Below are 26,676 nucleotides of genomic sequence, written 5' to 3' on the forward strand. Positions count from 1 at the left end.
ATGCTTAGCTCAAAGGGAACCAATCTGTTTGAAGTGTGCAATTTCTGAAAGTATATATACCTGTGTTTCTATACAATAAATCGACATTTGCTTGCATCAAGCTGCGTCCCGTCTCTTCATTGCAGCATCTTACTTCTCCCCCTCCTCCGCTGGACAGGGCAGAGAAAATATAACAAAAAGCTTGCAAGTCGGTATAAGGATGGGGAGATCATTCCGCTATTACCTTCATGGGCAAAACAGGCTGAACTTGGGGAAATCAGTGCGATTGATTAGCAGTCAAATCAGAGCAGGAGAACCAGCAGTAAAAGCAAATCTTCAAAACACCTTCCTTCCAGCCCTTGCTTCTACTGGGCTTAATTTACTCCCGATTTCCCTGTCTCCTCTGTGCAGGGGGATGGGGAACGGCAGCTGTGGTCAGTTGATCACACATTGTTTCTTCTTCTTTCTCCTCTTCCTCCTCCCCAAACCTTGCCATACAAACCCATCATGTTTTGATTCCCTGTAGCTCTCCATTCTATTCTTCTGTCCTGCTCCCTCTTCCCTTCTGCCTTTATCTCTCATTCTGCTGCTCCCTTTTTACTGTCTCTGCTATTGTTCTACTCCCTCTCCTTCTCCCCTTTTCTTCATCCTCTCTGTCCTGCAGCCCAGGGCTGGTTTTCCCTTTACATCTCTGTCCTTATCTGTATCCATCTCTTTTAAGGTTTTCTCCCCACCCACACCCGCCTGTCTACCCCCAGTTTCTCTGGTCTGTTCCCTATCATTCTTTTCCTCTCTGCACCTGTATGTGCTGCTCAGGGTCCAGGGAGATATCTGGAGGCAGGGGGCACCTCAGGAAGGTCTGTGTCCAAACAGGTACTTACTACTTTGGAATTCCTGACTTCCCCCAGGCACGGGAATCTCCCAAGGCAACACCACAACTGACCTTTTCTTGGTGTTTTTTAAAGGTGACACTGTGAAAGGATGGGGTAAGAAAACCTAGTGTCCTGAGCACATCACGTCCAGAGAAACATGTTGCCTATACACCTTCATTTGGGAGGAGGACAGGTGAGTATGTTAAGTGTTGACTTGTTTCAGTGCAGCTGTGCTTTTATTAAAAAGATTAACTTTCTCTTTGTTGTTGAGAGTTAGGGGTTGCTTTTTCTGAGAATTCTGCCCGCCTGTTCAACAGTCATTGATCTGCTGCATGCTTTTCCCTTGAGGAGAAGGACTCAGTCTTTGTTTATTCACCGTTGTGCTCTCTGTTGTAGAAAAAATGTCTCGCCATAAGGCTCCGGTGCTTCCAAATGGCGCCTTGCTTGTCTGCATAATATATCTGTAGTCCCGTCTCACGGAACACGTTAATGGTGTTACAAATTATAAATAAGGTAGCTTCCTGCCATAGGAAGACAGTGTGTTGGGTTTGAAACCTTTGGGTAGGACAGAAGGAGGTTGCCATGCTGGGTCAGTGGTGAGTGCTGGCACGTGTAGTCTGATCTAGAGTTGATGTCTCTCACCACTTTAGCTCTAGAATTACTCTGAGACCCAGGGAACTCCGGTTCCCTTAAGCTGCAACCTTGGAGCTTTTCCAAGCAGTGGGATGAAATTCCTGTCACAAGCTCTAAGGAACCTTAAGGAGAAGGGGGCACAGTTTGAGTTTTCCTCCATGTAGGCATCAGGGAGGTACAGCTCTGAGCTTAGTACTGGCCACTACTAGGAGATGCTTTCAAGTGATCTGAGTGCGGCTCTGGCTACCCAAAGCTGGACAGGGTTGGCAAGTGCTGATGTAGAGTTTTGGTAGCAAACTTGACCAGCCTGTCTTAATGAGCAGGCATGTTCTTTGTTTGCAAGCACCGTTTAGTCCCGCCTAGGCTTCCTGAAAGTTTGAAGGGCTGTGGCCACATCGTCCGTTGGTCACACACAATGAACGGTTGCCTGTGCATATTTGCTTTTTAAGGAGCATGCTGTGGTTATATTTTCTCTCTTTGCCTTTGCATTTGGGAAATAATGTAACAGTTACAGCTCAGCTGAAGGAGCGGGATACCTGATGTGGCAGAGAAGGAGGCGTGTTTTACTAATTTTTTGGTGTGTGTCAGTTTGACCCCATATGACATTGTGTCAATGCTTGCAGCCAGGTTCCGCTGTAGATGTTGACTTAGGGTATGAGTGACTCCAGGTGTGCTTTAGGAGAGCTCTGTTGGTATAGGTGTGCTGAGCAATTGTTGTGCTGTGTGTGCAGCTGTTCTGGTTTGGCTTCCAGGTGTGAGCAAGCAAAAGAAAACTGGCAAGTGTGGTCAGCCTTGCTGTAAAATCAGAACGGTTTCTGCTGCTGTCTGGATATCCGAGAGCCTCCTCAATGTTTCAGGCAGGCCAAGTGTTGTGCCCCAGTATGTCTGGGAGTCCACAGCTCTGCAGTTCCCTATAGGGGCACTACAGGTAAGCTTGTAAGATCCCAGGGCTCTTTGCAAGTGACACTAATGGAGTTTCTTTGGGTATATATTTGGATACATGTGCCAGCTGAAAAGGTATTGTTTGCTTACCGGCTCAGTAAGCACAGATCACTTGGGTGGTCATGGACACTTGTCATTTACTGAGGAAGTTTCCACCGGTTGGATGGAAAGGGAAACAGTTCAGAGGCACTGTTTAGGGTTTGGGTATTTTTTGTTTGTTGTAAAACCTGGGGTTTTAGCATTTTGTTCCGTATCGTCTGTTAAAGAAAATGTATTTTGAATTAAGAAATGTAAAGTGCTGAAGCAGCTGAGTGGCAGAATCAGGCCTCGTCCCTAGCGTAGCCCTAATCCAAGGCTGGTTTAAAACCCAGTCTAGTTAATTGGTGGGAGAACAGAGAAACAACAGATGGTCAATTTGTATACAGAAGTGCTCTCAGAAACACAGGTGGTTTTAGAAAAATGAATATATTAGAATAGGAATTGCTTGTTCAAAGACTAAGCGCACTTGGAGGAGTGTGTGAGTTAAAGCAGGCAGAAAGAAGATCAAGATCCGAGGAGAAGCCTGGAACCGAGGAAGAGCCTGAAGCCAAGGAGATGAATCACCTGGGACAGTCAGTTGATGGATTTGCAGAACTGACAGGACCAAAGGAAACTCCTAAAACCTTCAGACATTGACTAATGATTTGATAAGCGTATATAAGCTGTGCTGTATCGCTTGGTTCTCTGCCACTCACGGGGGTGGTGGCCCGGCTCTGAGTTGTGACAAAAGCAAGCCCAGTATCTTATAAATATTTGTAAAGTATCCACATCTACGTAAATTTTTCCTTTAACAACAGCAATCGCTGGGGCTTATCCGTAGGACCCCACCATCCACCTGGCCCCCCCTGCACCTTGTGCCACGGGTTCCCCATGCTACTGGCTCTCCCTTGGTAATGGGGTGGGGGCATGGACAGAAAGAACCACCCAACTGTTAAAGCTGTCAGATGCAAAAGATTTAACCGCTCGAGCCGTGCGGGTGCTTTTTCGTACGGAGGCAACGGGTAATAGTGGCTGGGCTGTGAGTGGGCAAAGGGCAGAGTGAAGTGAACCCTGGAGCTGCAGTGAGCAGTTCCTGTGGCCAGGCGGTGTGAACTGGGCCGAGATCCTGGCCAGTGCTCGCCCGGCCAGTGCTCAGTACAGGGTTGGTGGAGCGCTGCTGCAGCCCTGGCGCTGTGCATTCGTGGTGGCGCCTCCCCACTCGGTGCTGCCAGCCGTTGAAAACGGCATCACGATCCCGTGCTGCCTGCGGGGTGGTGCTGCGGCGCCTGCTGCTGTGCCCATGGTAAGAAGCTACCGCTGCCGTCCCCCGAGCACGTTGCCCGAGCACGTTGCCCCGGGACAAACACAGCTTGTGGGTGCTCGCTGCTGCAACAGCCCCGCCCCTAGCGAGAAGCCCCCCAGCCTGGAGACCGCGGGGGTGCGGAGCGGCTGCGCCCCTCCATGGTTTCAGTTCCCCCTCTCTCGGCAACGCCAGGGCTCTGCCTTTGCGGGCCTCGAAGCTGCACACCTCTGTGCCAGGCCGCTTCTGCGTATGCACGGTTCGAGCCCCCTATGTGCCAGCGTCAGGCCAGTTCTGCGCATGCGCTGCCCTTAGGTTGCCAGTAATGCTACTGCGCATGCGCGAATCTCAATGCGTCACACACCCCCCCAACTGGGAGCCGCGGCCCGAGGCGTCAGGCCAGTTCTGCGTATGCGCTGTCCTGAGCCTTGCCAGTAACGCCTCTGCGCATCCACCATGAAGGGAGTGACAGCGGGCCTGCAGAGAGGGCATTGGGGGGTACCAGTGGGTCAAAAAATGGACACGAGCAAGCAACCTGTGCTCGCAGGGCAGAGAGTTGACCATATCCTGGGCTGCATCCAACGAAGCATGACCAGCAGGTCAAGGGAAGCGATTCTGCCTCTCTGTTCTCATGAGACCTGCCTGGAGTACTGCATCCGGCTCCAGAGTCCTTGGCAAAGCAGGTCCAGAGGAGAGCCACAGAAATGATCAGAGGGCTGGAGCACCTCTCCTAAGACAGGCTGAGAGAATTGGGGTTGTTCAGCCCAGAGAAGAGGTTCTGGGGACACCTTATTGTGGCCTTTCAGTACTTAAAGGGGGCTTATAAGAAAGATGGGGACAGACGTTTTAGTGTGGCCTGTAGCAATAGGACAAGGCTTAGTGGTTTTAAACTGAAAGAGGGTAGATTCAGACTAGATAGAAGAAATTTTTTATGATGAGGGTGGTGAAACACTGGGAGAGGTTGCCCAGAGAGGTGGCAGATGCCCCGTGCCTGGAAATATTCAAGGTCAGGTTGGACAGGGCTGTAAGCAACCTGATCTAGTTGAAGATGCCCCTGCCTCCTGCAGTGGGGCTGGACTAGGGGGCCTTTAAAGGTCCCTTCCAACACAAACCATTCTATGATTCTGTAAACTACCAGTATCATTCTGGCCAATGTGTATTTATAGATATTTGAGGAAGACCTTTACAACTGAAATTTTACTCTGAAAGTTCTGAATTGTCTTGAAATTCTCAAGAGCTTTTCTCCAAAACATCCCTTTCAGAGATACTGATATTCAGGTCCTAGACCAAACACCGTACCTGAGGTTGCTTTACAGCAGGGAAGCAAAGTTTTGTAGAACAAGTGAGGCTGAGAGACTGCCCAGACACATTCTCCTCCATGTTCTCCCACACCCATGTGGCAGCACTTTCAGAAAACGTTTTTCTATTTGTTCCTGATAGTTCTAAATATCTCTAACAAAATTTCACCATTGTCCTCCCTCCTGAAGCAGTGCTGCTGTTACCACAGATAGCAATGCAAAGATGTTCAAAGGAAATGGTCAGAAACACTTGGAAGCTAAAGGTCACAATAAGCAGGAAAAGAAAATACTTTACCATGTACATGAGACTGTTGGAAACTTTTTGCCGGTGTTTCCAGCTACCTGCAGGAGACAGTAATCTTTCATTAAAAGGCCTGAATCTACATAAATAAAGCAGTCATATCAGCAGTTGGATTTTCAATTTTTTTTTGAATAAGATAAACAGTAAGTAACTCATTTTCATGGGTGACAATACCAGCAAATATTGTCCTAAAAGAGATATGAATTTCCCCTCTTCCTCACAGGCAGTCATGTGGAAAGTCATCATCACATACCGATGTTGACAACAACTGTTCTATGCAGAGTATTTTAGTGGACATAAAAATGGGAAGAAGGTGAAATTAAGTCTACTGGGAGGGAACTAACTGCTGCTGTAGGAAATAAAAGAAGGTATCACAGAAAAGGAAGGAGAAAGTAACTGAGAGGGTCAGCTGGCAGGATAAGAAAACCCTTAATGCAATAAACAACAGTGGTCCTATGTACGAAAACAAGCTGCATTCAAAAATAAAGCACTAAACTTACCACAAACATACACAGACCCAAAAAACCCCACCAAAATCTCCAAAATCCCCCAAAAGACAAAGGTAATTAGTATTTTAACCTTGAATATGAAAAGGATATAGATATTAGATGTCAGCCCTCCCTGACGCTTGCTAGCATTCATACATACCCTCCCCCGGAAGATTTCAATGCATCAAGCTCACATGCTACGTTACACCTTTGAATGTCCATGCAAACCTATCACATATGTTAACTGCGGACCCAATGAGAATGGAGATGCGCAGAAGTCCAAGTGCCTAACAAGGGCCCCCAGAAATTTCCCTAGTGACACCCACCCTTGGACCCTTGCTACCCACAGCACTCCCCTTTGAATCTTTCCTGCTCATCACACTTTGTGACAAAGCGTCCTGTAATGGTTCAGCACCCATGATGATGCTCAAAACACGATGTCTGGCCTCATGAGCGAAAGGGTAGGGTGTGTTTGTTTTTGGTTTGTTTTTTTTTTTTTTCAGAAATAATGTTGTCTCCAGGAATAGTACACAGAGATGTAAAAAAACCTCCAGATTTTGAAATAAAAAAGTAAAAAAACCCCAAAAATTAGCCTGGGCCTGACTGCTAGAATGTACTTGGGTACGTAACCTGCACATCCAAGCGTTTTGAGCTCGGTAACCTGCCAAATGTCAGGGTAGTTACATAGTCATCTGGTGTATCTTGTACTACATTTTCATACACCAGTTGCAAAAAACGATCTCTTTAAGCATCTTCCAACCTTGACAATCAACTCCAATAGCCTTGCTTCCACTGGTTTTCTAAAGAAGGGAACATTTCACTCCCTCCAGCACCTCTGCTGACAAGTTGTTGGTTACTGTTATCTCCAGCACCCACTGGTGGTCTATGTTTTGAGATTAGAAGGGCAGGTGGGACAACCTAACCTCAAAGAAGCTGCCTCTTGATTTAAAGAATCAGTCACTAATATTCGAGTGAGCGGAGGTTATCTTTATTCGGCAGCGCTGGGTGCATGGGAGATCGCTCCACCAAAGTCATGCACACCGAGGGGAGTTTTCAGTCCCTCCTTTATACAAGCAAATCCTACCTATTCAATAGCTTTCCAGGAAATTGTTTACATATTCATTACAATTCTGAGAATTCATTTACATATCTTGTGCCTGGGCAATGTCCTTGAGGAGTTGTCTCTGCGCAGACTCTATTCCTTAGCGGCCATGTTTAAAGTCTCCATCTTTGCCACGTTGCATGTACAACAGGAATCTAAGACCAGATGTCCTTTCTAAAGATAACCAACCCAAGGACTTAGCAGTCTGTGCATCTGTCATGTTGACAATAAGGGTCCTTGGACATTTCCTGACTTTTAGCTAAACATAGGTGCGTCATCCTTTAGATATGTGGTACAGCATTCACTATTCATTCCCCCCTTTTCTAACAGCTATTGTAAATTCTTTTACAACTACAGAAAATGATCATATCTTATGATCATTCTTCGACAGGACCAAACAAAACATTTAAGTAATATACATATTAATATTCCTAAAACTACTACAATAAGTATTATAACAAAAGCATGCTTTAACCATTCTAAATTAGGTAACCACGAAGTCAGTTTGTTCCATATAGCTTCAAAACTCCATGAGAAATCATCTTTAGTAATTTAATGCAAAATCTGAACCTTGTTCCATATCTTATAGATGTCTGTTTCAATTTGATTACTTTGGTTTATGTATACACAACAACTTTGGTTTATTATCATGCATACTCCCCCTTCCTTTAGGGTAATTAAGTCCAGGGCCATTCTGTTTTGAATTACCACCTTACTCAAAGATTTTACTTCCTGGTTCAATCAGCTGATTGCGTCTGTCGTTAGATTAAACATTTGTTCAATTTCTGCAGACATGTTTACCACGGTCTTTTCTAATTCACTAACTCCTAACCACGGAATAAACCCCCTAACAAAACTGTGGTATCCAGTATGTCTCAAAACAATGGGGTTTTCACTTCTCTTAACATGTCTCCAGACATTATGATAGAACACAAAAAAGCCACAACCAAGAAAAAAAAAGAAGTCTCCTTCTACCTTCTGTATCTCAGGATGAAAAGTTTCCCTTGGGCTCTTCCCAAATTTGTCATGACTTACAGCACTGAAATGCAAATGAAATACTGATTTATAGGAGAGCAAGTATACATTTCAACATTAAACCGCTAACTGGCTGTAGTTAGGACCGATTTAAAAAATAATCGTTCAAAGAGCCTTGCTTACGTGGAATTTTTTGTGGAATTCCCACAATACCAACCTCTAAGACTTCCTAAACTTCTTTTGGATTTTAAAAAGAGAAATAACTAGGACCCTGCATGGAGATCAGGTTTAAGTGTACTGTATTTACTTATAAAGCACAGAATTTTATTCCATCATCCTTCACTTTGGCTTTATACATAATTGTGAGCGTTTTAGGAAGACTCAATAACTTATTCTATTTCATAAGCTTCTCTTCTATCTCTTCGAAAATAATTCAAGGCATGTCAAATGAAAAACGAGCTGTGCAGCATCAAGTTCACACCCCAAAGATCCACAAGCAAGATCAACTTCCTCAATCAACAGAAATACCTAATTTATAGCATTTCTTCTTAACTCGTGTTTCTACATGACTATTATTTTTGCCCATTTTTTTCCCTAGCATTAATTTCTGGAGCTGCACAGCATGCCACGAAGTGCCAAATGCAGTCTGTCTGAGGCACACTGAGCTGACACGGAGGTTACATCTGATGCACCTTTCCATCATTGCTTATGCTAGGCCACCGTGCGGACAGGATTTCCCATAGTTCCCTTTGAAAGCAATTAAAATGCTAAAATTAATTTATAAAAAAGCAGGTTTATCGTGTAACTGAAATTCTTTGAGATAGTCGGTACCTAGACTCACGCTGGCTGTGAACAGGGTGAAATGGCAAAGGACTATCAACCAGGCCCAAGGGAAGGCTCAAAGGCTGTAAAAGCTAAAGAATAGTCAGGGAAGGGATTTTAGTCCAAGCCCAAGCAGGCAAAAGGAGATGACATTAGTCCTGCTGCCTGCAGGTGTGTGGGAAAATCACCTTGGGGCGGGGGGGGGGAATTCGAGAAAATTGCGTCCTAACTGAAGTGTAGTATTACGGAAAGCTTTTTTAGGGTAAAATACAGCTATGGCCTTCAGGATGGTTGGCATGCACAGAATCCATATCACCACAGTTCCCTAAGCAACACCTCCTGGCAGCTCAGCGCACGTGGATAGCGGTGATGAAGGATGGTGCGGCGTGGAGACACCATGCTCCCCGCAGGAAAGGGAACCAGATGGCACCACACAGCTGATAAGCTGCACACCAGTTGTCACATGAAGAATCCAGGAGATGTCTGTGGCGAATTTCATCATAATGGTTGGCTCACTTTCCTCAGCTGAAATAATCTCATTGTAATAGTAACGCACACCTCCATCTCAAAGATGCCTGCTTCCAAGGTACTACTACGCCTCAGTAGGCACACAACACCAGTTAGTAACAACAATAGGCATGGCTAAAGTCACTCAAGCTCCACCTAAATGTGATGGAAATGGACTGGTCCTGGACTGAAATAAGTCCAAAGGCAGGATGGGGTGGGAGGTGGGGGCTGGGTGGGCAGTGGGGGCGGGGCGGGGCTTGTCTAAATTCCCCGATTACCCAACTGTGATTCAGAGCTCACAAAGCTAGGTCAAGCTGACTCACTCTCTACAGTTGTTATGCAGGGTCTTCTCACCAAGGTAGTCAGCGTTGGGGAGGATGAGAAACAAAGAACAGGCAGTGAAAACAACGCTGTTATCTAGTTATGCAGAAAGAAACCTTCAAGTGAGGAAAGTTGTAGCTACGAGAGGCCTCTTAGGGATAGGGTTAGGGCCTCTTAGGGTTAGGGTTCGGGTTCGGGTTCGGGTTAGGGCCTCTTAGGGTTAGGGTTTGGGTTAGGGTTAGGGTTCAGGTTAGGGTTAGGGTTGGGTTAGGGTTAGGGTTGGGTTAGGGTTTGGGGTAGGGTTAGGGTTGGGTTAGGGTTAGGGTTAAGGTTAGGGTTAGGGTTAGGGTTTGGGTTTGGGTTCGGGTTAGGGTTAGGGTTCGGGTTCAGGTTAGGGTTCGGGTTAGGGTTAGGGTTTGGGTTAGGGTTAGGGTTAGGGTTCGGGTTTGGGTTCAGGTTAGGGTTCGGGTTAGGGTTAGGGTTGGGGTTAGGGTTAGGGTTTGGGTTCGGGTTAGGGTTAGGGTTCGGGTTCAGGTTAGGGTTAGGGTTGGGGTTAGGTTTAGGGTTGGGGTTAGGGTTAGCGTTCGGGTTAGGGTTAGGGTTTGGGTTCGGGTTCGGGTTAGGGCCTCTTAGGGTTAGGGTTAGGGTTTGGGTTAGGGTTAGGGTTCGGGTTAGGGTTAGGGTTAGGGTTGGGTTAGGGTTAGGGTTAAGGTTAGGGTTTGGGTTTGGGTTCGGGTTAGGGTTAGGGTTCGGGTTCGGGTTAGGGTTTGGGCCTCTTAGGTTTAGGGTTAGGGTTAGGGTTCGGGTTAGGGTTCTGGTTCAGGTTAGGGTTAGGGTTGGGGTTAGGTTTAGGGTTGGGGTTAGGGTTAGCGTTCGGGTTAGGGTTAGGGTTCGGGTTCGGGTTAGGGTTCAGGCCTCTTAGGGTTAGGGTTTGGGTTAGGGTTAGGGTTCTGGTTCAGGTTAGGGTTTGGGTTGGGGTTAGGTTTAGGGTTGGGGTTAGGGTTAGCGTTCGGGTTAGGGTTTGGGTTCGGGTTAGGGTTGGGGTTAGGTTTAGGGTTGGGGTCAGGGTTCGGGTTAGGGTTCGGGTTCGGGTTAGGGTGAGGTTTAGGGTTATGGTTAGGGTTCAGGTTCGGGTTCGGGTTTGGGTTAGGGTTCGGGTTAGGTTTAGGGTTAGGGTTAGACTCAGGGTTAGGGTTAGACTCTTAGGGTTCGTGTTAGGGTTAGGGTTTTTGGTGAGGGTTCCGGTTAGGGTTAGTGTTAAGGTTAGTGTTAGGGTTTAGGGTTAGGGTTAGGGTTACGGTTAGGGTTCGTGTTCAGTTTAGGGTTAGGGTTCGGGTTAGGGTTAGGGTTCAGGTTCAGGTTCAGGTTCAGGTTAGTGTTAGGGTTAGGGTTAGGAATAGGGTTAGGGGTTTGGGGTTATGGTTAGGGTTTGGTTTCGGTTTCGGGTTAGAGTTAGGGTTAGGGTTGGTTAGAGTTAGGGTTAGGGTTAGGTACATGCTGTGCACAGCTCGAGCAGAGAAGGTGCCAGGAAGCAATTCTGTTGGTTGTTTTCATACTGCCTCGGTAGCCAGATGAAAGGCACCACAAAAGTTGGGCTACCTGCTTTCTGGGCTGAGATGGTGAACTGCTGACTTTTGCACTCGGCCGGAGCCAAACTGCTCCACGGCACGCCCCATGCACAACTCTACTGGGGAAGGTGCCAGGAAGGATTCTGTTCAGTAGTTCTCCTGATTATATGGAAGCGAATGCAACAGCTACAAACCTGCAAGTTGTGATATGTTTGACAGCGATAAATGTTAGTGAGAGTTGAGCAGTCAGGTAAAGCCTATTCAAATAAAACGTATGTTACTGCAGTACTCCAAAACCCCATTAGGATGATGAAGTGGAGCCCATTTTCTTGTATGTGGGAACTATATCTGTGGTAAGCGATGACTGAGGAGGCTTTAGGTGTAATGGTGGAAAGGTTGGTGTGATGTCATAACAAAAGGGAGTAACTTCATCCTTGAATCTATGTATGGTATAGTAATGAACAGGAATTGAGACATTATTTCATGTCATTAATGAGACAGATGCTGAAATATTATGCTTAGTTCAGTTCTCATAATCTTAAGTTCTTGGAAAACAGTATGTAACACAGAGAAGAGGCATAAAAGTTGAGCTTGGGAAAACAGGTTGTACAATGCAAGAGTTTCAAACTGGTGTCTTTCAAGTTTGTCTGAAAGGTAAGAGATCATCTTAAGTTAGTTGGTGTAGTATTTTATAAATTGATTTTAACAGGAACTGACATTTATGCAAAAGACATATGTGAAGAACCTATTGCTGAACACTAAAACCATTCACATTTAAAAAAAAAAGTGAAACTGAGATCTAAGTGAAGGCAGTTAGCCAATGAAACAACTTCTAAAAGAAGTAGAACATCTGTCCCCTTTGCTTTTGCATCAAAACTGGATTCATTTCTAGGTGGTGTATTCAGGTCTCTCTGAACTACAGCGCAGAGAACTCCCCCATAGACAGTATTCTCAAACGAGAAATAAATGCACGTATGATTTTGTTACATATACAAACACATAACATTAGGCATTATATGTTGGTGATGTGGTAATGTGATGGCTATTTAACAATGATCCTTCTTCATCAGGAGAAACAGGATTTCTCTTGTTTGGAGATAGACACAGCTTTGAGGTTAACCCATTTCTTCAGCCAGCTTACATTTTTCTGGACTCTTCAACTTCAGCCATGGCAATTAATCTAAAAAGTAAGCATCATATCTTTCCCTTTTCACATACGCAAATACGATTTTTAAAAAACACAGAAACAACCAAAGGAAAGCGAAGCCAGATACCATTAATGATATTCACAGAGGAGGAATGTATCCCTTAGTCCTCAGAGCAGACTGAAACGGGGACAGAAACAGCAACCAATTGTTACCAGTATTTATCCTAGCTAGTGCTAGCCAAGTGGGAAGTCCTCATTCTGTAAGAGTACTTGGTGATACCGAGGGTCTGCTAAATGGCATTTTTTCTTCCTCCTTTCATCAAATTCAGTCACCATAATTCAGAAAAACCTGCTCAGCTATTTTTCTTTCTCAGCATTTGTTATTTTTGATTCCATTCCTATAATAAACTGTGCAGTCTATGTTAGATAGATTGGCTGCAGTACCCATTTCTTTTCGCTAGACGGCAGCAGCGCTCCAGCCGAACTAAGGGTCATCGCTCCATCCCAACTAAGGGCAGCGCATTCGCAGAATAGGCTTGATGCCTTGGGGCGGGGTTTCCAGCTACGTGCGCGTATGGGCTACACCTACGGCCCCGGAAGGTGGGTTCATTTCCGGCCCGCGCGGCGCGCTGGAGCGGCGGTGGCGGTGCGGCGCCTTCGCCGGGAGCCTGGAAGACTTTCGGGCCGGGACGTGCGGCGGCGCGCTGGGTGAGCGGTCGGGCTGAGGGCAGACGGGGGCCGGTGGGCGAGCCCGGGCGTGGCCGTCGGGCAGCGGCCGGCTGGGGGGGACGTGGCTGGCCGGCGCTCGGCCGCGGCAGGGAGCGCCTGGTGCCGGCGGCGGGCGGGCTGAGGCGGGCGGCCCGGCCCGGGACCGGCGGGGCTGCCGGCGGTTCTCGTCTCCCCGGCAGTGACGGTGGTCAGCGGGCTGCTCACGGTGCTGCCTTTTATTTTTTCTCGGAGCTGCGCCGCTACCTCAGCGAGGAGGCGAGGAGCGGCGGCAGGGCGGCCCCGGTGCTCCCTTGTGGCGGCGGGGCCCGGGAGGGGGGTCGGCCCGCGGTGCCCCGCCGCCCCCCCGCCGCCTCCGGGCTGCCCGGGCAGTCGCTGCAGCCGCCGCAGCTCTGCGCGGGGCTTTGTCTTTCCCCCAGCCGCTGGCCGTGGCCGTGGCAGCGGGCTGGGGTCGCCGGCCCCCGCGGGCCGCAGAGGCTGCCTTAGGGCCTGCTGTAACGCTGTCGCAGGGGGGTGGCTCAGGAGTCTCTTCCCACCCCTGTGAGCGGGCAAGGGAAGGAAAAGAAAGCCGGCGGTGGAATCCCCACCCCTCGCCCCCGACTGCTGATTTCTCTAAAAAGTATTGTGAAGGGCAAGCGTTGAACTACCAGGGAGGGTTGGGAGGCAGTAGCTCAGGTGTCTCGCTGATCCTGTGTCGTGACTGTCAGCCCCTGGACCAGAGCAGCTGAGGGGAAGAGGCCTTTGCATTTGCTTCCCAGTGAAATGGGGCTCTTGTTTTTTCGTTGTACCTAGGTTCATCCGGAATTGTACGTTGACAGATCAAGGGAAGCTAAACTGAAGGTCGGTCCAGACGTTACTTTTCGGCATGTGCCTTGTGCTTGTGAGTCGGACTGCTGACTATGGAGGGATAACTTTTGTACTTGCCGAGGGCTCATGAGGCTCCGTGTGCCTGCTGCTTCCGAGAGCTGCGCTGCTGCTTGGGCAATAATTGGACTGTAATGCCAATGCCATGTGTTAGCCTTTCTCCAGAACTTATAAAAGCAGAATGAGTGTTAAGAATCTGTTACCTTTTAACTAAATTCAAAACAAAGTTGAGGGATGAAGTGACTGGAAGCCCTGCAAGTCTGACTGGGAATTGCTGCCCTGCATGTTATCTGCCTGTCTACCGATTGTTCCTGCCTCTTGTTCAGTTGTGGTAATGCGTTGGGCTCTAGATGTAGAGCATCTTGACTTCCTCCTGACCCCCCGAGATGTTATTGGTCTTTGCCTTCCTCACGTTTAACAGGGCGTGGGAAGGCCAGAGAGACTGGAAGCCTCGGCTGTTGTGTGCGGAGAAGCTTTCAGCCTTCTAAGAGAGCACGCAGCCAGCAAGCACATCGTGGTGCTTCGGTACCGAGCTGATACCACAGGCCTCCATCTTTTTTTTGTGAAAAGGGATCACAAGGAAATGTGCTGATGTTGAAGGGCGAAAGGTGGCGAGGGAAGAGGTAGGAGGCAGCTTTCAGCCACTTATAGGCTTAACTCCTGTGTTCCTGAAAATGGTTCTGGGCTTTGAGGGGTTGGCTTTTGGCTTTTTGCCTTAAGCATGTCTACCTTTCAGGGTAATGCTTTCTTGGAAGTTGGAAACGGTCCTCCTGGGACACCAAACCAAACGCCGTACCTGGGAAGGCCATTTAGCATGCTGCACTGTGCGTTTTATTCCCTGTCGGTCACTTGACCCTAGCCGTACACGCTCTCCCTATTGGGCATGTTCTTACCCTGCTGGCTGAAAGATGCTGTCTTTTCATTTCTTCAGCTTGCCACAAGCCATAACGCTTGTGTGTTCATAGACCGCTTTCCTTGCTCACTGATTTCAGATTTGAGTGTTGATGCCATGGATGTAACAGGAGAGCAGCAGCAGGACGTAGAGCACAAGCTGTTTAAACAACGTTTGGATAAAGCTGCTAATCGTGTGACTCCAGAAGCCGAGAGACATGGTAAGATGCTCTTCTGCCATTCTTGCATGGATGCTCTCATCGTCTTTCCATCACTGTATGCCTGCTATGATATTCATGGGAACAAGGGACGGCTGAATTCACAGCGTTTTAAACACCACAAACTCTTGAAGAGTTTATAGGACACAAATCTATTACACTGGCAGGATCAGACAAGCTTCTCTGTATGTGTGAATATATGTATTATACTCAGTACTTTTGCGAGGCACGTCCCTCTGAAATTGGGACAAGGACTCATTGATGCATTTCAGGAGCAAAGCTGCTGAGTGAACAGGCTTTTCCTACTAGAAATCAAGCAGCTGCTCTGGCAGAACGCTGCGATGGAGAGACAGGACGCTGTTTGATGCAAGCAAAAGTCAATTTATTGTATAGAAACATGGGTATATATACTTTCAGAAATCGCGCATTTTAAACAGATTGGTTCTTTTGAGCTAAGCATTGCATACTAGGCAATCCCCGGTTGGTGGTTAACTACCATCAATCAACAGCAAGGTGTTATCTTTCCTTGGCGCCATCCGTCCCCCACTCCTCTATGCTCTCTCAAGCATGATTCATCATGTTAATTGTTGTGTCTATACAAGCTCGAGCACCAATCCCTGCTGCAGTTCCAAGGTCCTCCATGGATCATGATCTTCTTTCCGCCTGCTTTAACACACACAATCATTTGTGCACACTTAGTCTTTGAACAAGCAGTTCCTAGTCACATCTACTAATTTTTCTAAAAAACCTGAAAGCACCTGTGTACACAAATTGATCATCTATTGTTCTTCTATTCTCCTACTGAGTAACCTGACTAAGTTTTCAACCAGCCGTGGATTAGGGCTGTGTAAGTGACGAGGCCTGGTACTGCAATGTAGCAGCTTCAGCACGTTAAGTTTCTTAATTCAAAATACATTTCCTTTAAGAGACCCACCGCGCAGCAGGTGCAGAATGGGACCACACAGGAAGGGCTTTGGGGTGGCTCTCCAAAAGAAGCCAGTGGGTACTGTGGTGATTAGGCGCAGGGCTCAGGCAAGCAAGGCAGCCAGCACTTTGCTTCTGTGTGACCGGCTCCTTGATCCCCCCTTCTCTCCATTTGCCGTGCTTATACGTGCCCCTCATCTTCCCTGAGTCCTGCCTCTCTCAGCCCTGCTCTCCTCCCAGAGACGGGGCCAACCCCAGTTATTTTTTCCCCCCTTTGCTCCCAGGTTTGCCCCATCTGTCAACACACATGGTCTTTGGGTGTTGTTAGCTAGGTCACCTTGGACTTGTGTGCCATTACTGACGGGCCTGCCTGGGAACTGCTGTCCCTGCCAGAGTCCTCTCCGCCAAATGACCCCAATCTCTTCCTTCAAGCGTCTGTGAAGTGTGGCCACCTCTGACGGCATTCCCCACTAGCCACCTGCCAAAACCGGTGCTGAAAGAGCAGGGTTTCCCCAGCAGACAAGTTGTCTTCTCCAAGGCTGCCTTCTGCCTGCTCTCAGCAGACACGTGGGAACTGGCTGCCGGTCCCTTTTCAAAACACAAAGCAGCCTTGAGCCCGCTTGCTTGGAGGCCAGTTCTGGGGCCTAGGAAGCCCTGCTGCACCTCAAGGGCCTTGAGAGCAGCTCTTCCACTTTCAGACAGAGCCTGCGTGGTCCTCCTCCTCGGGACCCGATTGCTCCCTCCGCTGTGCGCCTTATGCCTCGCCGCAGAAGCCAGGATGGCAGCAGGGAGCTGCCGCACCTTTCACAAGCTTGGAGGCTGCCATCCTTCAAGCCACTGCTCTCGACGCTCCAGGGACCTAGCCCTGCTGTGCAAATACAATGCACGTGCCTGGCTCCTGCTTCTCTCCTGCACTCCAGCAGGAGAGTGAGCAAGGCTCCTTCAGTAAGCGGCAGAATGCAGACTCATGAGACAAGACTGATGCAGGATTCACCAAAGCCATGGACAGTGATGGCACGTAGGGCTGAGAGCAGGAGCATCCTTCTCTCTTTAGAACTTCACATTGCTTGTCCTTGCCACAAGTGGATGCTCAGTGTGCGCCCAGAACTGCAATCAAACTCAAAGACAGCAAGGATATGACACCTGCCAGAGCGCGTTGCTGTGGCTGACATAGCCAGCGAGGACTGTGCTGCGCATGCATTTCACTGTGCTTTGTGCAGGAAGGTTGACGTTGCTGGGCTGTGCTTTTGGCTTATTTGGCTTGCCCAGCACTGTTGCCAGCCGCAGCCATAAGAGGCATTGGCTCTTGGACACCGAAGCATGTGCGTACTGCCTGTAGTAGCGCTGTTCTCTGGTGTCTGTTTTTTGAGAAGGACCCGGTGGCACAGGGCTGCAGAGAGCAGGGCGGCAGGGAACTTCCCAAAGAGGCTGCGAGGCCACGCTGGGTGTTGCCCTGTGAGCTGTTAGCAGGCAGAGCTGGAAGCCAGGCGCCACTGCTTGCCACGGGGCCTGCCCACCCTGATCGTGCAAGCAGGGCATTGCGTGGGGCTCTGTCAGGGGTGTGCGATCCCAGCTTCTGCCTCCAGTCCTGTTTGGAACCCCTCCTGATCCCCCCACACCACCCCCATCCCCCCTCCACCCACCACACCCAACACCACCACGCCCAGCACCCGGAACCAGGCACTCTGTGACATCAGCCCCGCATCCAAGGGAACCCCAGGCAACAGGAATCCTGCGGGCAGTACGTCGGCAGCCACCCTGGTGGTGACAAGCCCTCGTTCTTGCAGCTGCCACATGTTGCTGGTAGTGATGGATGTTCTCCTCCTCCTCGTTGTCCTGCTGGCCATGTGCTGTCCTGTGCACGGCACATGGGATAGTTGTGGGTAAGTGGCCCGAGGCTCTGGGGGGGAGATTGGGCAACCCTTGTGAGCTTCTCTGGAGGGGTCCTGCTTGTCCCCCATGGCCACCCCAGTGGCTCTTGAAGGCCATCTGGGAGGCTCAGCTCCTTGCCAGCACCCAGGCTACCGGCACAACTCGTCAACGGGCTGAAGCAGAAAGAGGGGCAAGTGGAGCATGCCCCACGGGTTTCCTCGGCCCTTCTGGCCATGTGTTGTGGGGAGGGAAGATGGCTGGACTTTAGCCAGAACAGTGCAAGCCATCCAGCCACATAGTAAGGAATTTCTGGTTACAGGGGGAGCTGTGGGCGGCCCATTGCTTTTCGCTATGGCAAGTTGCGTATCGTGGGTGGCACAGATGCCCAGCCAGGGGTCTGGCCCTGGATCGTCAGCATCGAGGCTCCCTTGGAAGGAGGCATGGCGCACATTTGCGGAGGCTCCCTCATCAGGTCACAGTGGGTCCTCACATCAGCCCAATGCTTCATCGAGGCCAGGTAAGGAGGACCAGGGATCGGGGCTAGCCCCACACACTAGCAGGTGCCCTGAGCACAGCAGCACGTGCTGCAGCATGTCCTGTTGCCCTGCAGTACGCCCAGTGCCTGGGCACTCCGCAGCCACCTGAGAGGCTGCTCAGGAGAAGGCTGGGCTCGTGCCACTGCTTCCCAGCAGCCTCCGGCTCGACACTGCTTGAGCCCAAGGCACATGAGGGTAATCTCAATCTCCCTAGTGATGCTCTCCTCTCTCCCTCGTAAAGGAGAAGGCAGGGCAACTGCTGTGCTGCTGCAGCATGTGTCTCTGCTCCCTCTGAGCCCTCTCTCCATCTGCCTTCCAGGAACATCACCATGTGGCAGGTGGTGGTTGGAGCCACCCGGTTGACTCAGCTGGGTCCTAAGGCCCAGGTGCGCAAAATCAAGCGGCTGCTGGTTCACCAGCACTACAGTAATGTCACACAGAGGAATGACATTGCCTTGCTGGAACTGGAGCAGCCTGTCCAGTGCAACAGCTACGTACAGCTTGCCTGCGTGCCCGATGCCTCGCTGAGAGTCTCGGAGCTGACAGAGTGCTACGTCAGTGGCTGGGGTGCCAGGATTGCAAGAGGTGAGTCCCCAAAATGTAGTCATGTTGCGAGTGCAAGCTTGGCCAGCTTGGGGAGGCAGGTTGCTCTTCCTGACAGCAGAGGCGAAAGCCAGAATCAGGCTGTGGGGACGTATGCCTCTTAGAGAGGGGGGCGTGAGCCACTGACCCAGAGCAAGGCAGAAAGGAAGGAGCGGTCCAGCGCCTCCCCACATGCAAAGCCAAGCCCCGGGATAGGGCTTCAGTCACGCAGGGAAGGAGAACTGGCAATGAGCTGCTGGGTGTTCATTCCTTTCTGTGCTCTTCACAGCTGGAGGATCGGCGTATGTGCTGCAGGAGGCCCAGGTCCACCTCATTGATGCCGGGGTCTGTAACAGCAGCGGCTGGTACAGAGGGGCCATCCACACCCACAACATCTGTGCTGGCTATCCGCAGGGTGGCATCGACACCTGCCAGGTAGGAGCGTGCTACAAGCCAAGCCCCGGCAGCACGGGCAGCCCCGCCACAACCGCCCAAACCTGCACCGTCACGGGCTTTTCCTGGCCACTCACACTCCCATTGCTGTGTCCCCAGTGCTGAGGGCCTTACCCCCCTTCCCCTTTTGCACGCCTTTGTCCAGGGCCTGCCTGCCTTGTCCCAGAGGCCTGGCACTTTGTTCACAAAGCCCACCCAGTGCCCTTGGCAGCCCAGAGCTTCACCATCCCAAACGTGCAACATCCTTCTGCAGCACCTGCAGGACAACTGTGCTGCAGGGAGAGCGAGCCCTGCCTTACAGGCCCACCACCCCCTCCCAGGAAAGCTTCTCCAGAGCTTGGCTGGCCACTAAATACAGCTCTGGAAGTGCCATGAGAGGGAAGGAGCCAGCCACTGGGCTGACGGTGGCCACCCAACAACCCCTTCATCCTCTCTCCTCTGCTGCAGGGGGACAGCGGTGGGCCTCTTGTGTGCCAAGACAAGAGCGCTGACTACTTCTGGCTTGTTGGCCTGACCAGCTGGGGGATGGGCTGTGCGAGAGCAAAGAAGCCCGGAGTCTACACCTCCACCCAGCACTTCTACAACTGGATCCTGGAACAGATGGGCCTGCACACAGCAGTAGCGACTACTGCAAGGCCACAGCCAGCCTTCGCCTCCACTCCTGTTCAGAGGCCAAGGCCAACACCAATAGAAGTGGGAAGGTTTACACCCTGCCCATTTCCAGTGCAGAAGCTGCGGGATTTACTTACTCGGCTGCAGGAGTTTGTGCATTTCCTAAAGGGAGGAAATGTTTGAGCAGCAGGACGAAGAGGATCCAGGGCTGGCTGCAGTGCACCACCACCATTTCCCGCTGGGGCAATGCCTGCTGATGCAAAGGCAGCCTCAGTGTCAAAGGCCTGCTCTGTCCTGCCCGCGCTCCTCTCAATGGAAGAGCTCAGCTGGCTGAGTCCCTGCAATAAAGTGTTTCAGTTCTGTGGCTAACCAGGCGCCAGTCCTCTTCAGTCTCGTGTGCAAGGCCAGGACTTCCACGCCCGGCACCTGCCGGAGGAAGCAGGCTGCAGGCAGACAAGTCGGGCACAAAGGGTCACAGCAAAGGGCTGAAGCTCTGCCTGCTCAGCAAGAAGGATGAGGGTGCAGTGGAACAAGGGAAGGCAGGTCATTGCGGGGCTCAGGGCCTTGGGGATGGCAGCTGGAAGCACAGACTGCCTTAGGCCCGCTCCTGGTGGGATCCCTGTGTGCGTCTGTATGAGGCGCAAGCGAACTTGAACGTGGACTCTCAGGGCCCAGGAAACACAGATCTAGAAAGACCTAAGGCTTGCACCAGGCACTGTTGAGGGAGCCTTGGCTTTGAGCCCCACATATGACATGGACTTAATTTCTAGACTGTTATCTGAGGCATCTACGAACACGTTGTGCTTATGAATCCAGGGAGTGAAGCTGTGTTTCTGTTTCAGTAGAACATGCCATCTTGATGCTCTGGAAACGCAGGAAATGCCTGGACTGCATTCACATGGGTGTAAGCAGTGGTTACATCTGCAGGGATGCTTGTCAAGGCATTGCTTTGTCTGTGTCAATCTGTTTTGCCTTTCACATTCATTGTGGCACTCTCTCTGTGTGTATGTGCGTGTCTGGCTCTTTGGAATGCAGCTGCACGCACATGGGAAGTTCTATTTAGGTTAGCATAGGAGCAGCCCTCCAGGTGCCCACCTCATTCAGATCAACCAGACCTGAAAGGAGAAATCCCACAGTGTTCAGAAGCCTGCTGGCTCTGGCTGCTCCGTAACAGAGTGGGCAAGGAAACCCAAAGCAACTCTGCAGCAGAGATCACGGGGTGGGCAGGGAGGCAGCACTGTCTCTGTCATATAAACTCCCAAATCAGGGGCCTGTGAGTGAGTGCTAAACTCTCATTTTGTGTTTAACTGCATGTGTAAGACTTGTGTGCACAAAGGTGAGGTCAAGCTGACCCCTTGTAAAGTTGTCAAAATTGATGACTGAAGAGATTCCTAATTAAGGGATTCAGCCTTGTGAAGGACGGGAGAGAAAGAAGAGATGGTGAAAAGAGTGGCTCACATCACTAGTGACATCGCAATGGCACCACGAAGCCCCGCTGGCTGTGGGCATACTCCCTGGATACCGACCGGCCCCAGCCTGCAGCGGGAGGTTGGCCATCCCACAGCAGCACTGGCCCTGCATCACCACCACCATGTGCCAGTGGGTCTGCTGGGCACTGCCCCCATGCAGGAGACAGGTCAGGAGCGCCCGGACCAGCTGCCAGCGCTGATGGTGCAGTGGCACAGGGGCAGAGGTGCTTCTGGCGTTGACAGTGGCGTTGGTAATGGCACTGGTGCCGGCTGGCCCCATGGCCGAGGGCTGGGAGCAGTGATGGCTGCAGCCGCTCAGCGCTGGTGAGGTGGAGATGTGCTGACACGCAGAGATGGGCTGAAGCGATTGCCATCCTTTGGCCCAAATGCACTTGCATGCTTCCACTCAATTGCCTGCCTGTGTGTGTGTGTGTTCTACCCGTTCTTTAAAAAATTGGCCAGAAAGAAAGGAAAGCATTTATGCACGCTCGACACAAAGTAAAGTTTGGCCTTGTGGCCCCTCTCGAGGCCAACCAACCGGCAGACATCCCCTAAGGATTCTCACAGGAGTCAAAGGCTTCACCATCCCCTCTCTGGAGGAAGAGGAAGTGCATGTTGCTGAAGCGACCACAGAGCATCTTCTCTGCTGTTGAGTGGATGAGCAGGTCAGCGGCAGCATGAGAAATGCTCCCTTGTCCAACATGTGCCAGATTACTCCGAGTTTGCAGGCTCTGGCCAGCAAGTGAAAACCAAAAGCCCAGGAAAGGAGAACTTGGCTGTGCAGGGTGGGGTGACAGCACAAGTGGAAAGAAACGCTAAAAGACAGAAGCAAGAGGCTTCTGGTGGCCAGAAGATTAAAGAAAAAAGGACAGAAAGGTGAAGAACGAAGACAAAAGATAAGCAAGCCCTCAGCAGCATCAGGAGAAATTTTTCCTACTCTTTGCTGGCTGTTTCAGGTGCAGGGCTCACAACATTCACTCTTCCCACTTGGCTTCCCACCACCACCTAGAGCTGCCCATCATAAGCCAGCCAGAAGCTTTATCAGCATGAGGCTAACCTTCCAGACTTGAATTCTGTGACTGACACCACAACATTGCCATCAAACCCCAACCCAATCCCAAGTAGTGTTTCTTATTTTGGTCGGGGTTTTTCCCAGCTGAGAAAGATCTTTGGGGAGTTTCAACTCCCACGTTCAGTTCCACACTTACTGGTTCTGCTGATTCAGCTCTTCCAGGCTGCTCAGTTCCCCAGACCAAAGGAATCGCTGTATTCATGATTTCAGAGAGGGCTTCCATTTCCTCTGCCTTATAGTCAGCTTTCTTCGTTATCGAGTAATATTCCAGATATAACTGTGCCTTCCAGGCATTCTGTTGTGGAATATGTACCCCACCTTCATTCTGATCAAAAGTTATCTGTGCTCCAGTTCCTTCCATAAGCCTCTTCCCATCAGAGGCAGGGGACATTCTGCCATGGACGATCATTCATGTGTAAAGAAAGGTCTGGGTTCTCAATTTCCTATGGCAGCAATCACTGACATAGACAACTTCCTCGTAGGTCCTTTACAGCTCTTAGCACAGACTCTTGCTCCTGTACCAACTAAGAAAGTCACTGTTTCACTCCCCAGCTTAACTGAAGCCAGGGTTTCAGCTGGGCAGTAAGTATAATTCCTTCAGACCCCGGTTCCCATCAATCTGAATCTTCTGTACCAATCACAGGCAGATCTGCCTCTGCAACAGATGCAGGTGGGGGTATCTCATTAGTTGATTGTTTCCTTAGTCATCTATTTTCCCCGTGTTCTTTTTCCTCTCAAATCACACACTGATCTTTCCCCAGAGGGACTCTAGTCCTTAGATTTCCTCCTCTTTGTCCTCTTCCACGTTCTCGTCCTCTCGGGAAACTCCTTCCTGAGATGAGCTTTGGATTTGGGTAAGTGCCAAAGCTGGGGCATTTTGTTTCTTTTTATTTGCTCTTTTTTTTTTTTCTTTTTCTACCACACAACCCCCCCCAACACCCACCCCCCCCTCAATTCCTCTTAGTTATTATAAACCTTTTAAGCAGTTTCTAGCAATCGAGTTACAAACATTTCCACACATAGCAGCGACCTTTTTGCATCTTTCTTCTATCTGGAGCTGACTACCACACAAACAAAGCAGCGAAAGGCATTTATCCTCGCATCCTCTTCCTGAGCTTTCCCCAACACCATTCTTTTACCTTCAGCAAAAATCTCTCCCTATTACCAGCAACACTGCCCTGAAACCAGAAATTGCACATCCTCTTCTTCATTCTCCCCTTTCAGACTCCTTTTCCCAACACTACAAGCAGAACAACATCAAGGCAATTAATAATTATCTTCCCCTCCATCATTATCAATACATTGCCATCAAGTATCATGAGTGTCTATTTACTTCTTGTTCCATGATTGTTTCTCAAGGCCAAAAAACCAAACCCACTTATGGGACTTCTTCCCATAGTCCTTTGCATGTACCAAAAGAACATGAACTGCCATGCTGTATTGGAGATTATGCTTCCCTTCCTAGGCCATTTCTCTTGATCACCTAAGGTATACAAGGGCCACCAGTGATGACAATATTCGGCCCATTTTTTCTGAGTGAGGGGTCACCCCAAAACTTGCTCCAGCATCTTAATAAACAACCCAAAAGAACTCTGAAGAACCAACTCCCTCTAGCAGAATGACCAGATCCCATGTGTACAAAGTTTCAAAATCATAAACACTCAATACCTAAACCAGACCCTGCAAACAAAACTGGACAGAGGCAAAATCCAGCAAACAAAGTCCAACAAAGTTTCACCTGAGCGTGAGGCAAAATCTGGGCTCTGGGCATCCGCGTAACAGCATATGGATTGGACAATTGTGCGCTTCAAATATCCTGGGGGGACTCTGACCCGCAAGGCGATATGACTTCTTTGTAAGCGACCTCAGTGTTTATGACCAATGTCGCTATTATCCCAGAGAGCTGTCACGGAGATTCATAGGTGTCATAGGGTGAAGCACGGGGTGCCACGGTGCCAGGCGCCAAACATCACCGTGCCCCATCCCACAGGGAGCAGATGCCTGAACACCGGCACCCCAGCATGCCGCTGCAGTGCGGCGGACGGCACACTCTCACTACCCTGCTGCAGCACTGGCCCAGCCTCCAGCCTCAACCACCCAGCACCCCGCGGCTGCACCAGCCCCACACCCAGCTGCCCATCCAGGTAGGGATGACAAAGGTAGGGACATGGTGGGGGTGATCAAGGCGGGGAGGGAGATGCTGAGCATTGGGAGGTAGGCGAGTCTCAGTTTCTGCAGGGAGAGCTGGGTGTGGGAGGGTTGCCTGGGGATGCTGAATTCAGCCCCATGTGTCAGCCAGGCTGCTCTCTCCCTCCCAGCACAATGACGAGGTGGAGCTGTTGGGCCAGGACAGCTGCACCTACAGGGGCCGACGGGACAGGCAGCTTCCTCTGCTCGTGGGCAAGGAGGGTACGGCCAGGGTACACTTGGGGATGGGATCCAGCAACAGCCAAGGGGACGTCATTGTGGGCAGGGCACCTCTGGGGTGCCAGTGTTCCCCCTGGCTCCCCCCAGCCTATCTCCCGCTGCAGTTTCCTGCCAGGATCCCTGATGGATAAGGCCAAGATCAGCAGAGGGACGTGCTGGACACCGGCTGCCTGCTCTCGCAGCCCTGCAGGGCGGGACCTCGTGCAGCCAGCTGGGTATGGCCCTGTCAGGGCACTGCGGAGGAGAGGGCACCCTTCTGTAAGCCGGTGGGTGGGGGTGAGCAAGGGTTGGTGCCCCCAGCCGGGCAGGGTGGGAGGGGGTCTGGAGTGGGATGGGGAGGGGTGAAACAGGATGGAGGGGGAGGGCTGGCAGATGGGGCAGCTGGTCCCCACGTTGGAGCTGTAGCAAGGTGGGGAGCTATGGCAGGGCAGCCCTGGCCAGTGTGGGACTGCAGCCTGTCTGCTTCAGGGTGGGGGCCAGGACCCCGTTTTGGGGTGTCTCTGGCCGGGCAGGTGCCCCTGCTGCCTGCCCCGTCCTGGGCTGGCAGAGCTGCCCGCAGCCAGCACCCGCCCTGGAGGCTGCAGGGGGGCTAAGCCCTGATTCTCGGCCCCAGGTACTGCCAGGCCAGCCTCATGCCATGGGCAGCTCTGCCAGGCACCACCAGGACTCCTCGTCCAGCCCCTTCGGAGTGACTCCAGCACCACGGCAGCTGAGCGGGACTGGGGGTCCCTTGCCAAACCCCCACCACGCCGGCCACCGAGCAGGAAGTTAGGCAGCTCCAGCCGTCAGCAATAAAGGATGACGGGCAGCCAAGCGCCTGTGTGGCCTGAGTGGGGTGGCTCTGCGTCGGGAACTTCTCATCATGCATAAGGGCGGCTGGCAGCACGCCTCGTTCTGCAGCCATGTGTCACCAGAGGAGCTGCTGGAAATGGCCCCTGTGCAATCCCCTCCTGCTGCCTAAACTCCTGAATTTCCAAACTGATCTCATTAACAGGTTTGGGTCAGGCTGGGCCACCCTCTCATGTGGTTAGTGCTCAAGTGCCCACCATCTCAAGTCATCAGAACTGATGACTGAAAGGACTTCTCACCAAGGGAGTCAATCTGGGGAAGGAACAAATAATGATAAGAATGCTATTACATAAACGATGCAGAAAGAAGTCTCCAAGTGAAAAAGTTCTGGCTGCAAGAGGAGACAAGGCGGTAAGATGTTGCAGTTACTAATTTGCATTAGAAGCAAGAAACTGGTAACCAATTTTGTGCCTGAATGCAATGAATAGTACTGTATGATGCAAGTACTCTACCGTATATGCTGTGTACCCCCGAGTATGTTGGTGTGCGTGTTAGGAGGAAAGCTCCCCCATGCACCCCGTGCTGCCATAACCCAGGGTCGGCTTTGTGAACTATCATTTGGTTTGGAGAGTTTTCCTGGGTATAATTTTGATAACACTCCCAGGGCCTGCACTGGCCCCATTCTGCCGGGCTGCTCCTGAACCCCCTGGCTGCCACGAGCCGCGCTTTGGCCCCAGTGGCCCCTGTCAGGGCAGCTGGCGGCCCCAAAGGGTGTCTGGGGTAGCGAGGCGGTGCAGCAGGAGAAGGATGCTCAGGTGCTGCTGAAGGTGGTGGTGGGAAACGGGGACCTCAGCGGGAAGGGCAGCAGCAGGACAGGGCTCTAACATCAACAGGGAATCCCTGGTGTAGTGCCGCCCTCCCCTGAGGGGATGCTCTCTCTGATTGGCCGCGCTGGGCTGTCACTCCGT

General features: G+C 50.8%; 1 protein-coding gene and 1 non-coding gene across 11 annotated transcripts in view; both read left to right on the forward strand.

Moving 5' to 3' along the window:
* The window catches only part of LOC130147365 (acrosin-like), a 33,178-nt gene that overhangs the window by 1,462 nt on the left and 5,040 nt on the right, over positions 1 to 26,676 (forward strand). Inside the window, exons 1-8 of one of the 10 annotated variants that reach the window (XM_056334373.1) lie at positions 12,825 to 12,981; positions 13,792 to 13,879; positions 14,856 to 14,975; positions 16,595 to 17,779; positions 18,088 to 18,285; positions 18,624 to 18,889; positions 19,176 to 19,321; positions 19,787 to 20,935. In XM_056334373.1, the coding sequence (XP_056190348.1) occupies positions 17,691 to 17,779; positions 18,088 to 18,285; positions 18,624 to 18,889; positions 19,176 to 19,321; positions 19,787 to 20,134 (1,047 nt within the window). In that variant the 5' untranslated portion in view covers positions 12,825 to 12,981; positions 13,792 to 13,879; positions 14,856 to 14,975; positions 16,595 to 17,690 and the 3' untranslated portion in view covers positions 20,135 to 20,935. The other 9 variants (XM_056334374.1, XM_056334372.1, XM_056334378.1 and 6 more) reach the window with 9 other exon arrangements.
* On the forward strand, positions 1,440 to 1,524 carry LOC130149324 (small nucleolar RNA SNORD45). The gene has a single exon (XR_008821869.1). It is a non-coding gene; the product is annotated as a small nucleolar RNA SNORD45 (small nucleolar RNA).

This window comes from Falco biarmicus, chromosome 4 (assembly GCF_023638135.1).
Source record: "Falco biarmicus isolate bFalBia1 chromosome 4, bFalBia1.pri, whole genome shotgun sequence".
Classification (NCBI taxonomy): Eukaryota; Metazoa; Chordata; class Aves; order Falconiformes; family Falconidae; genus Falco; species Falco biarmicus.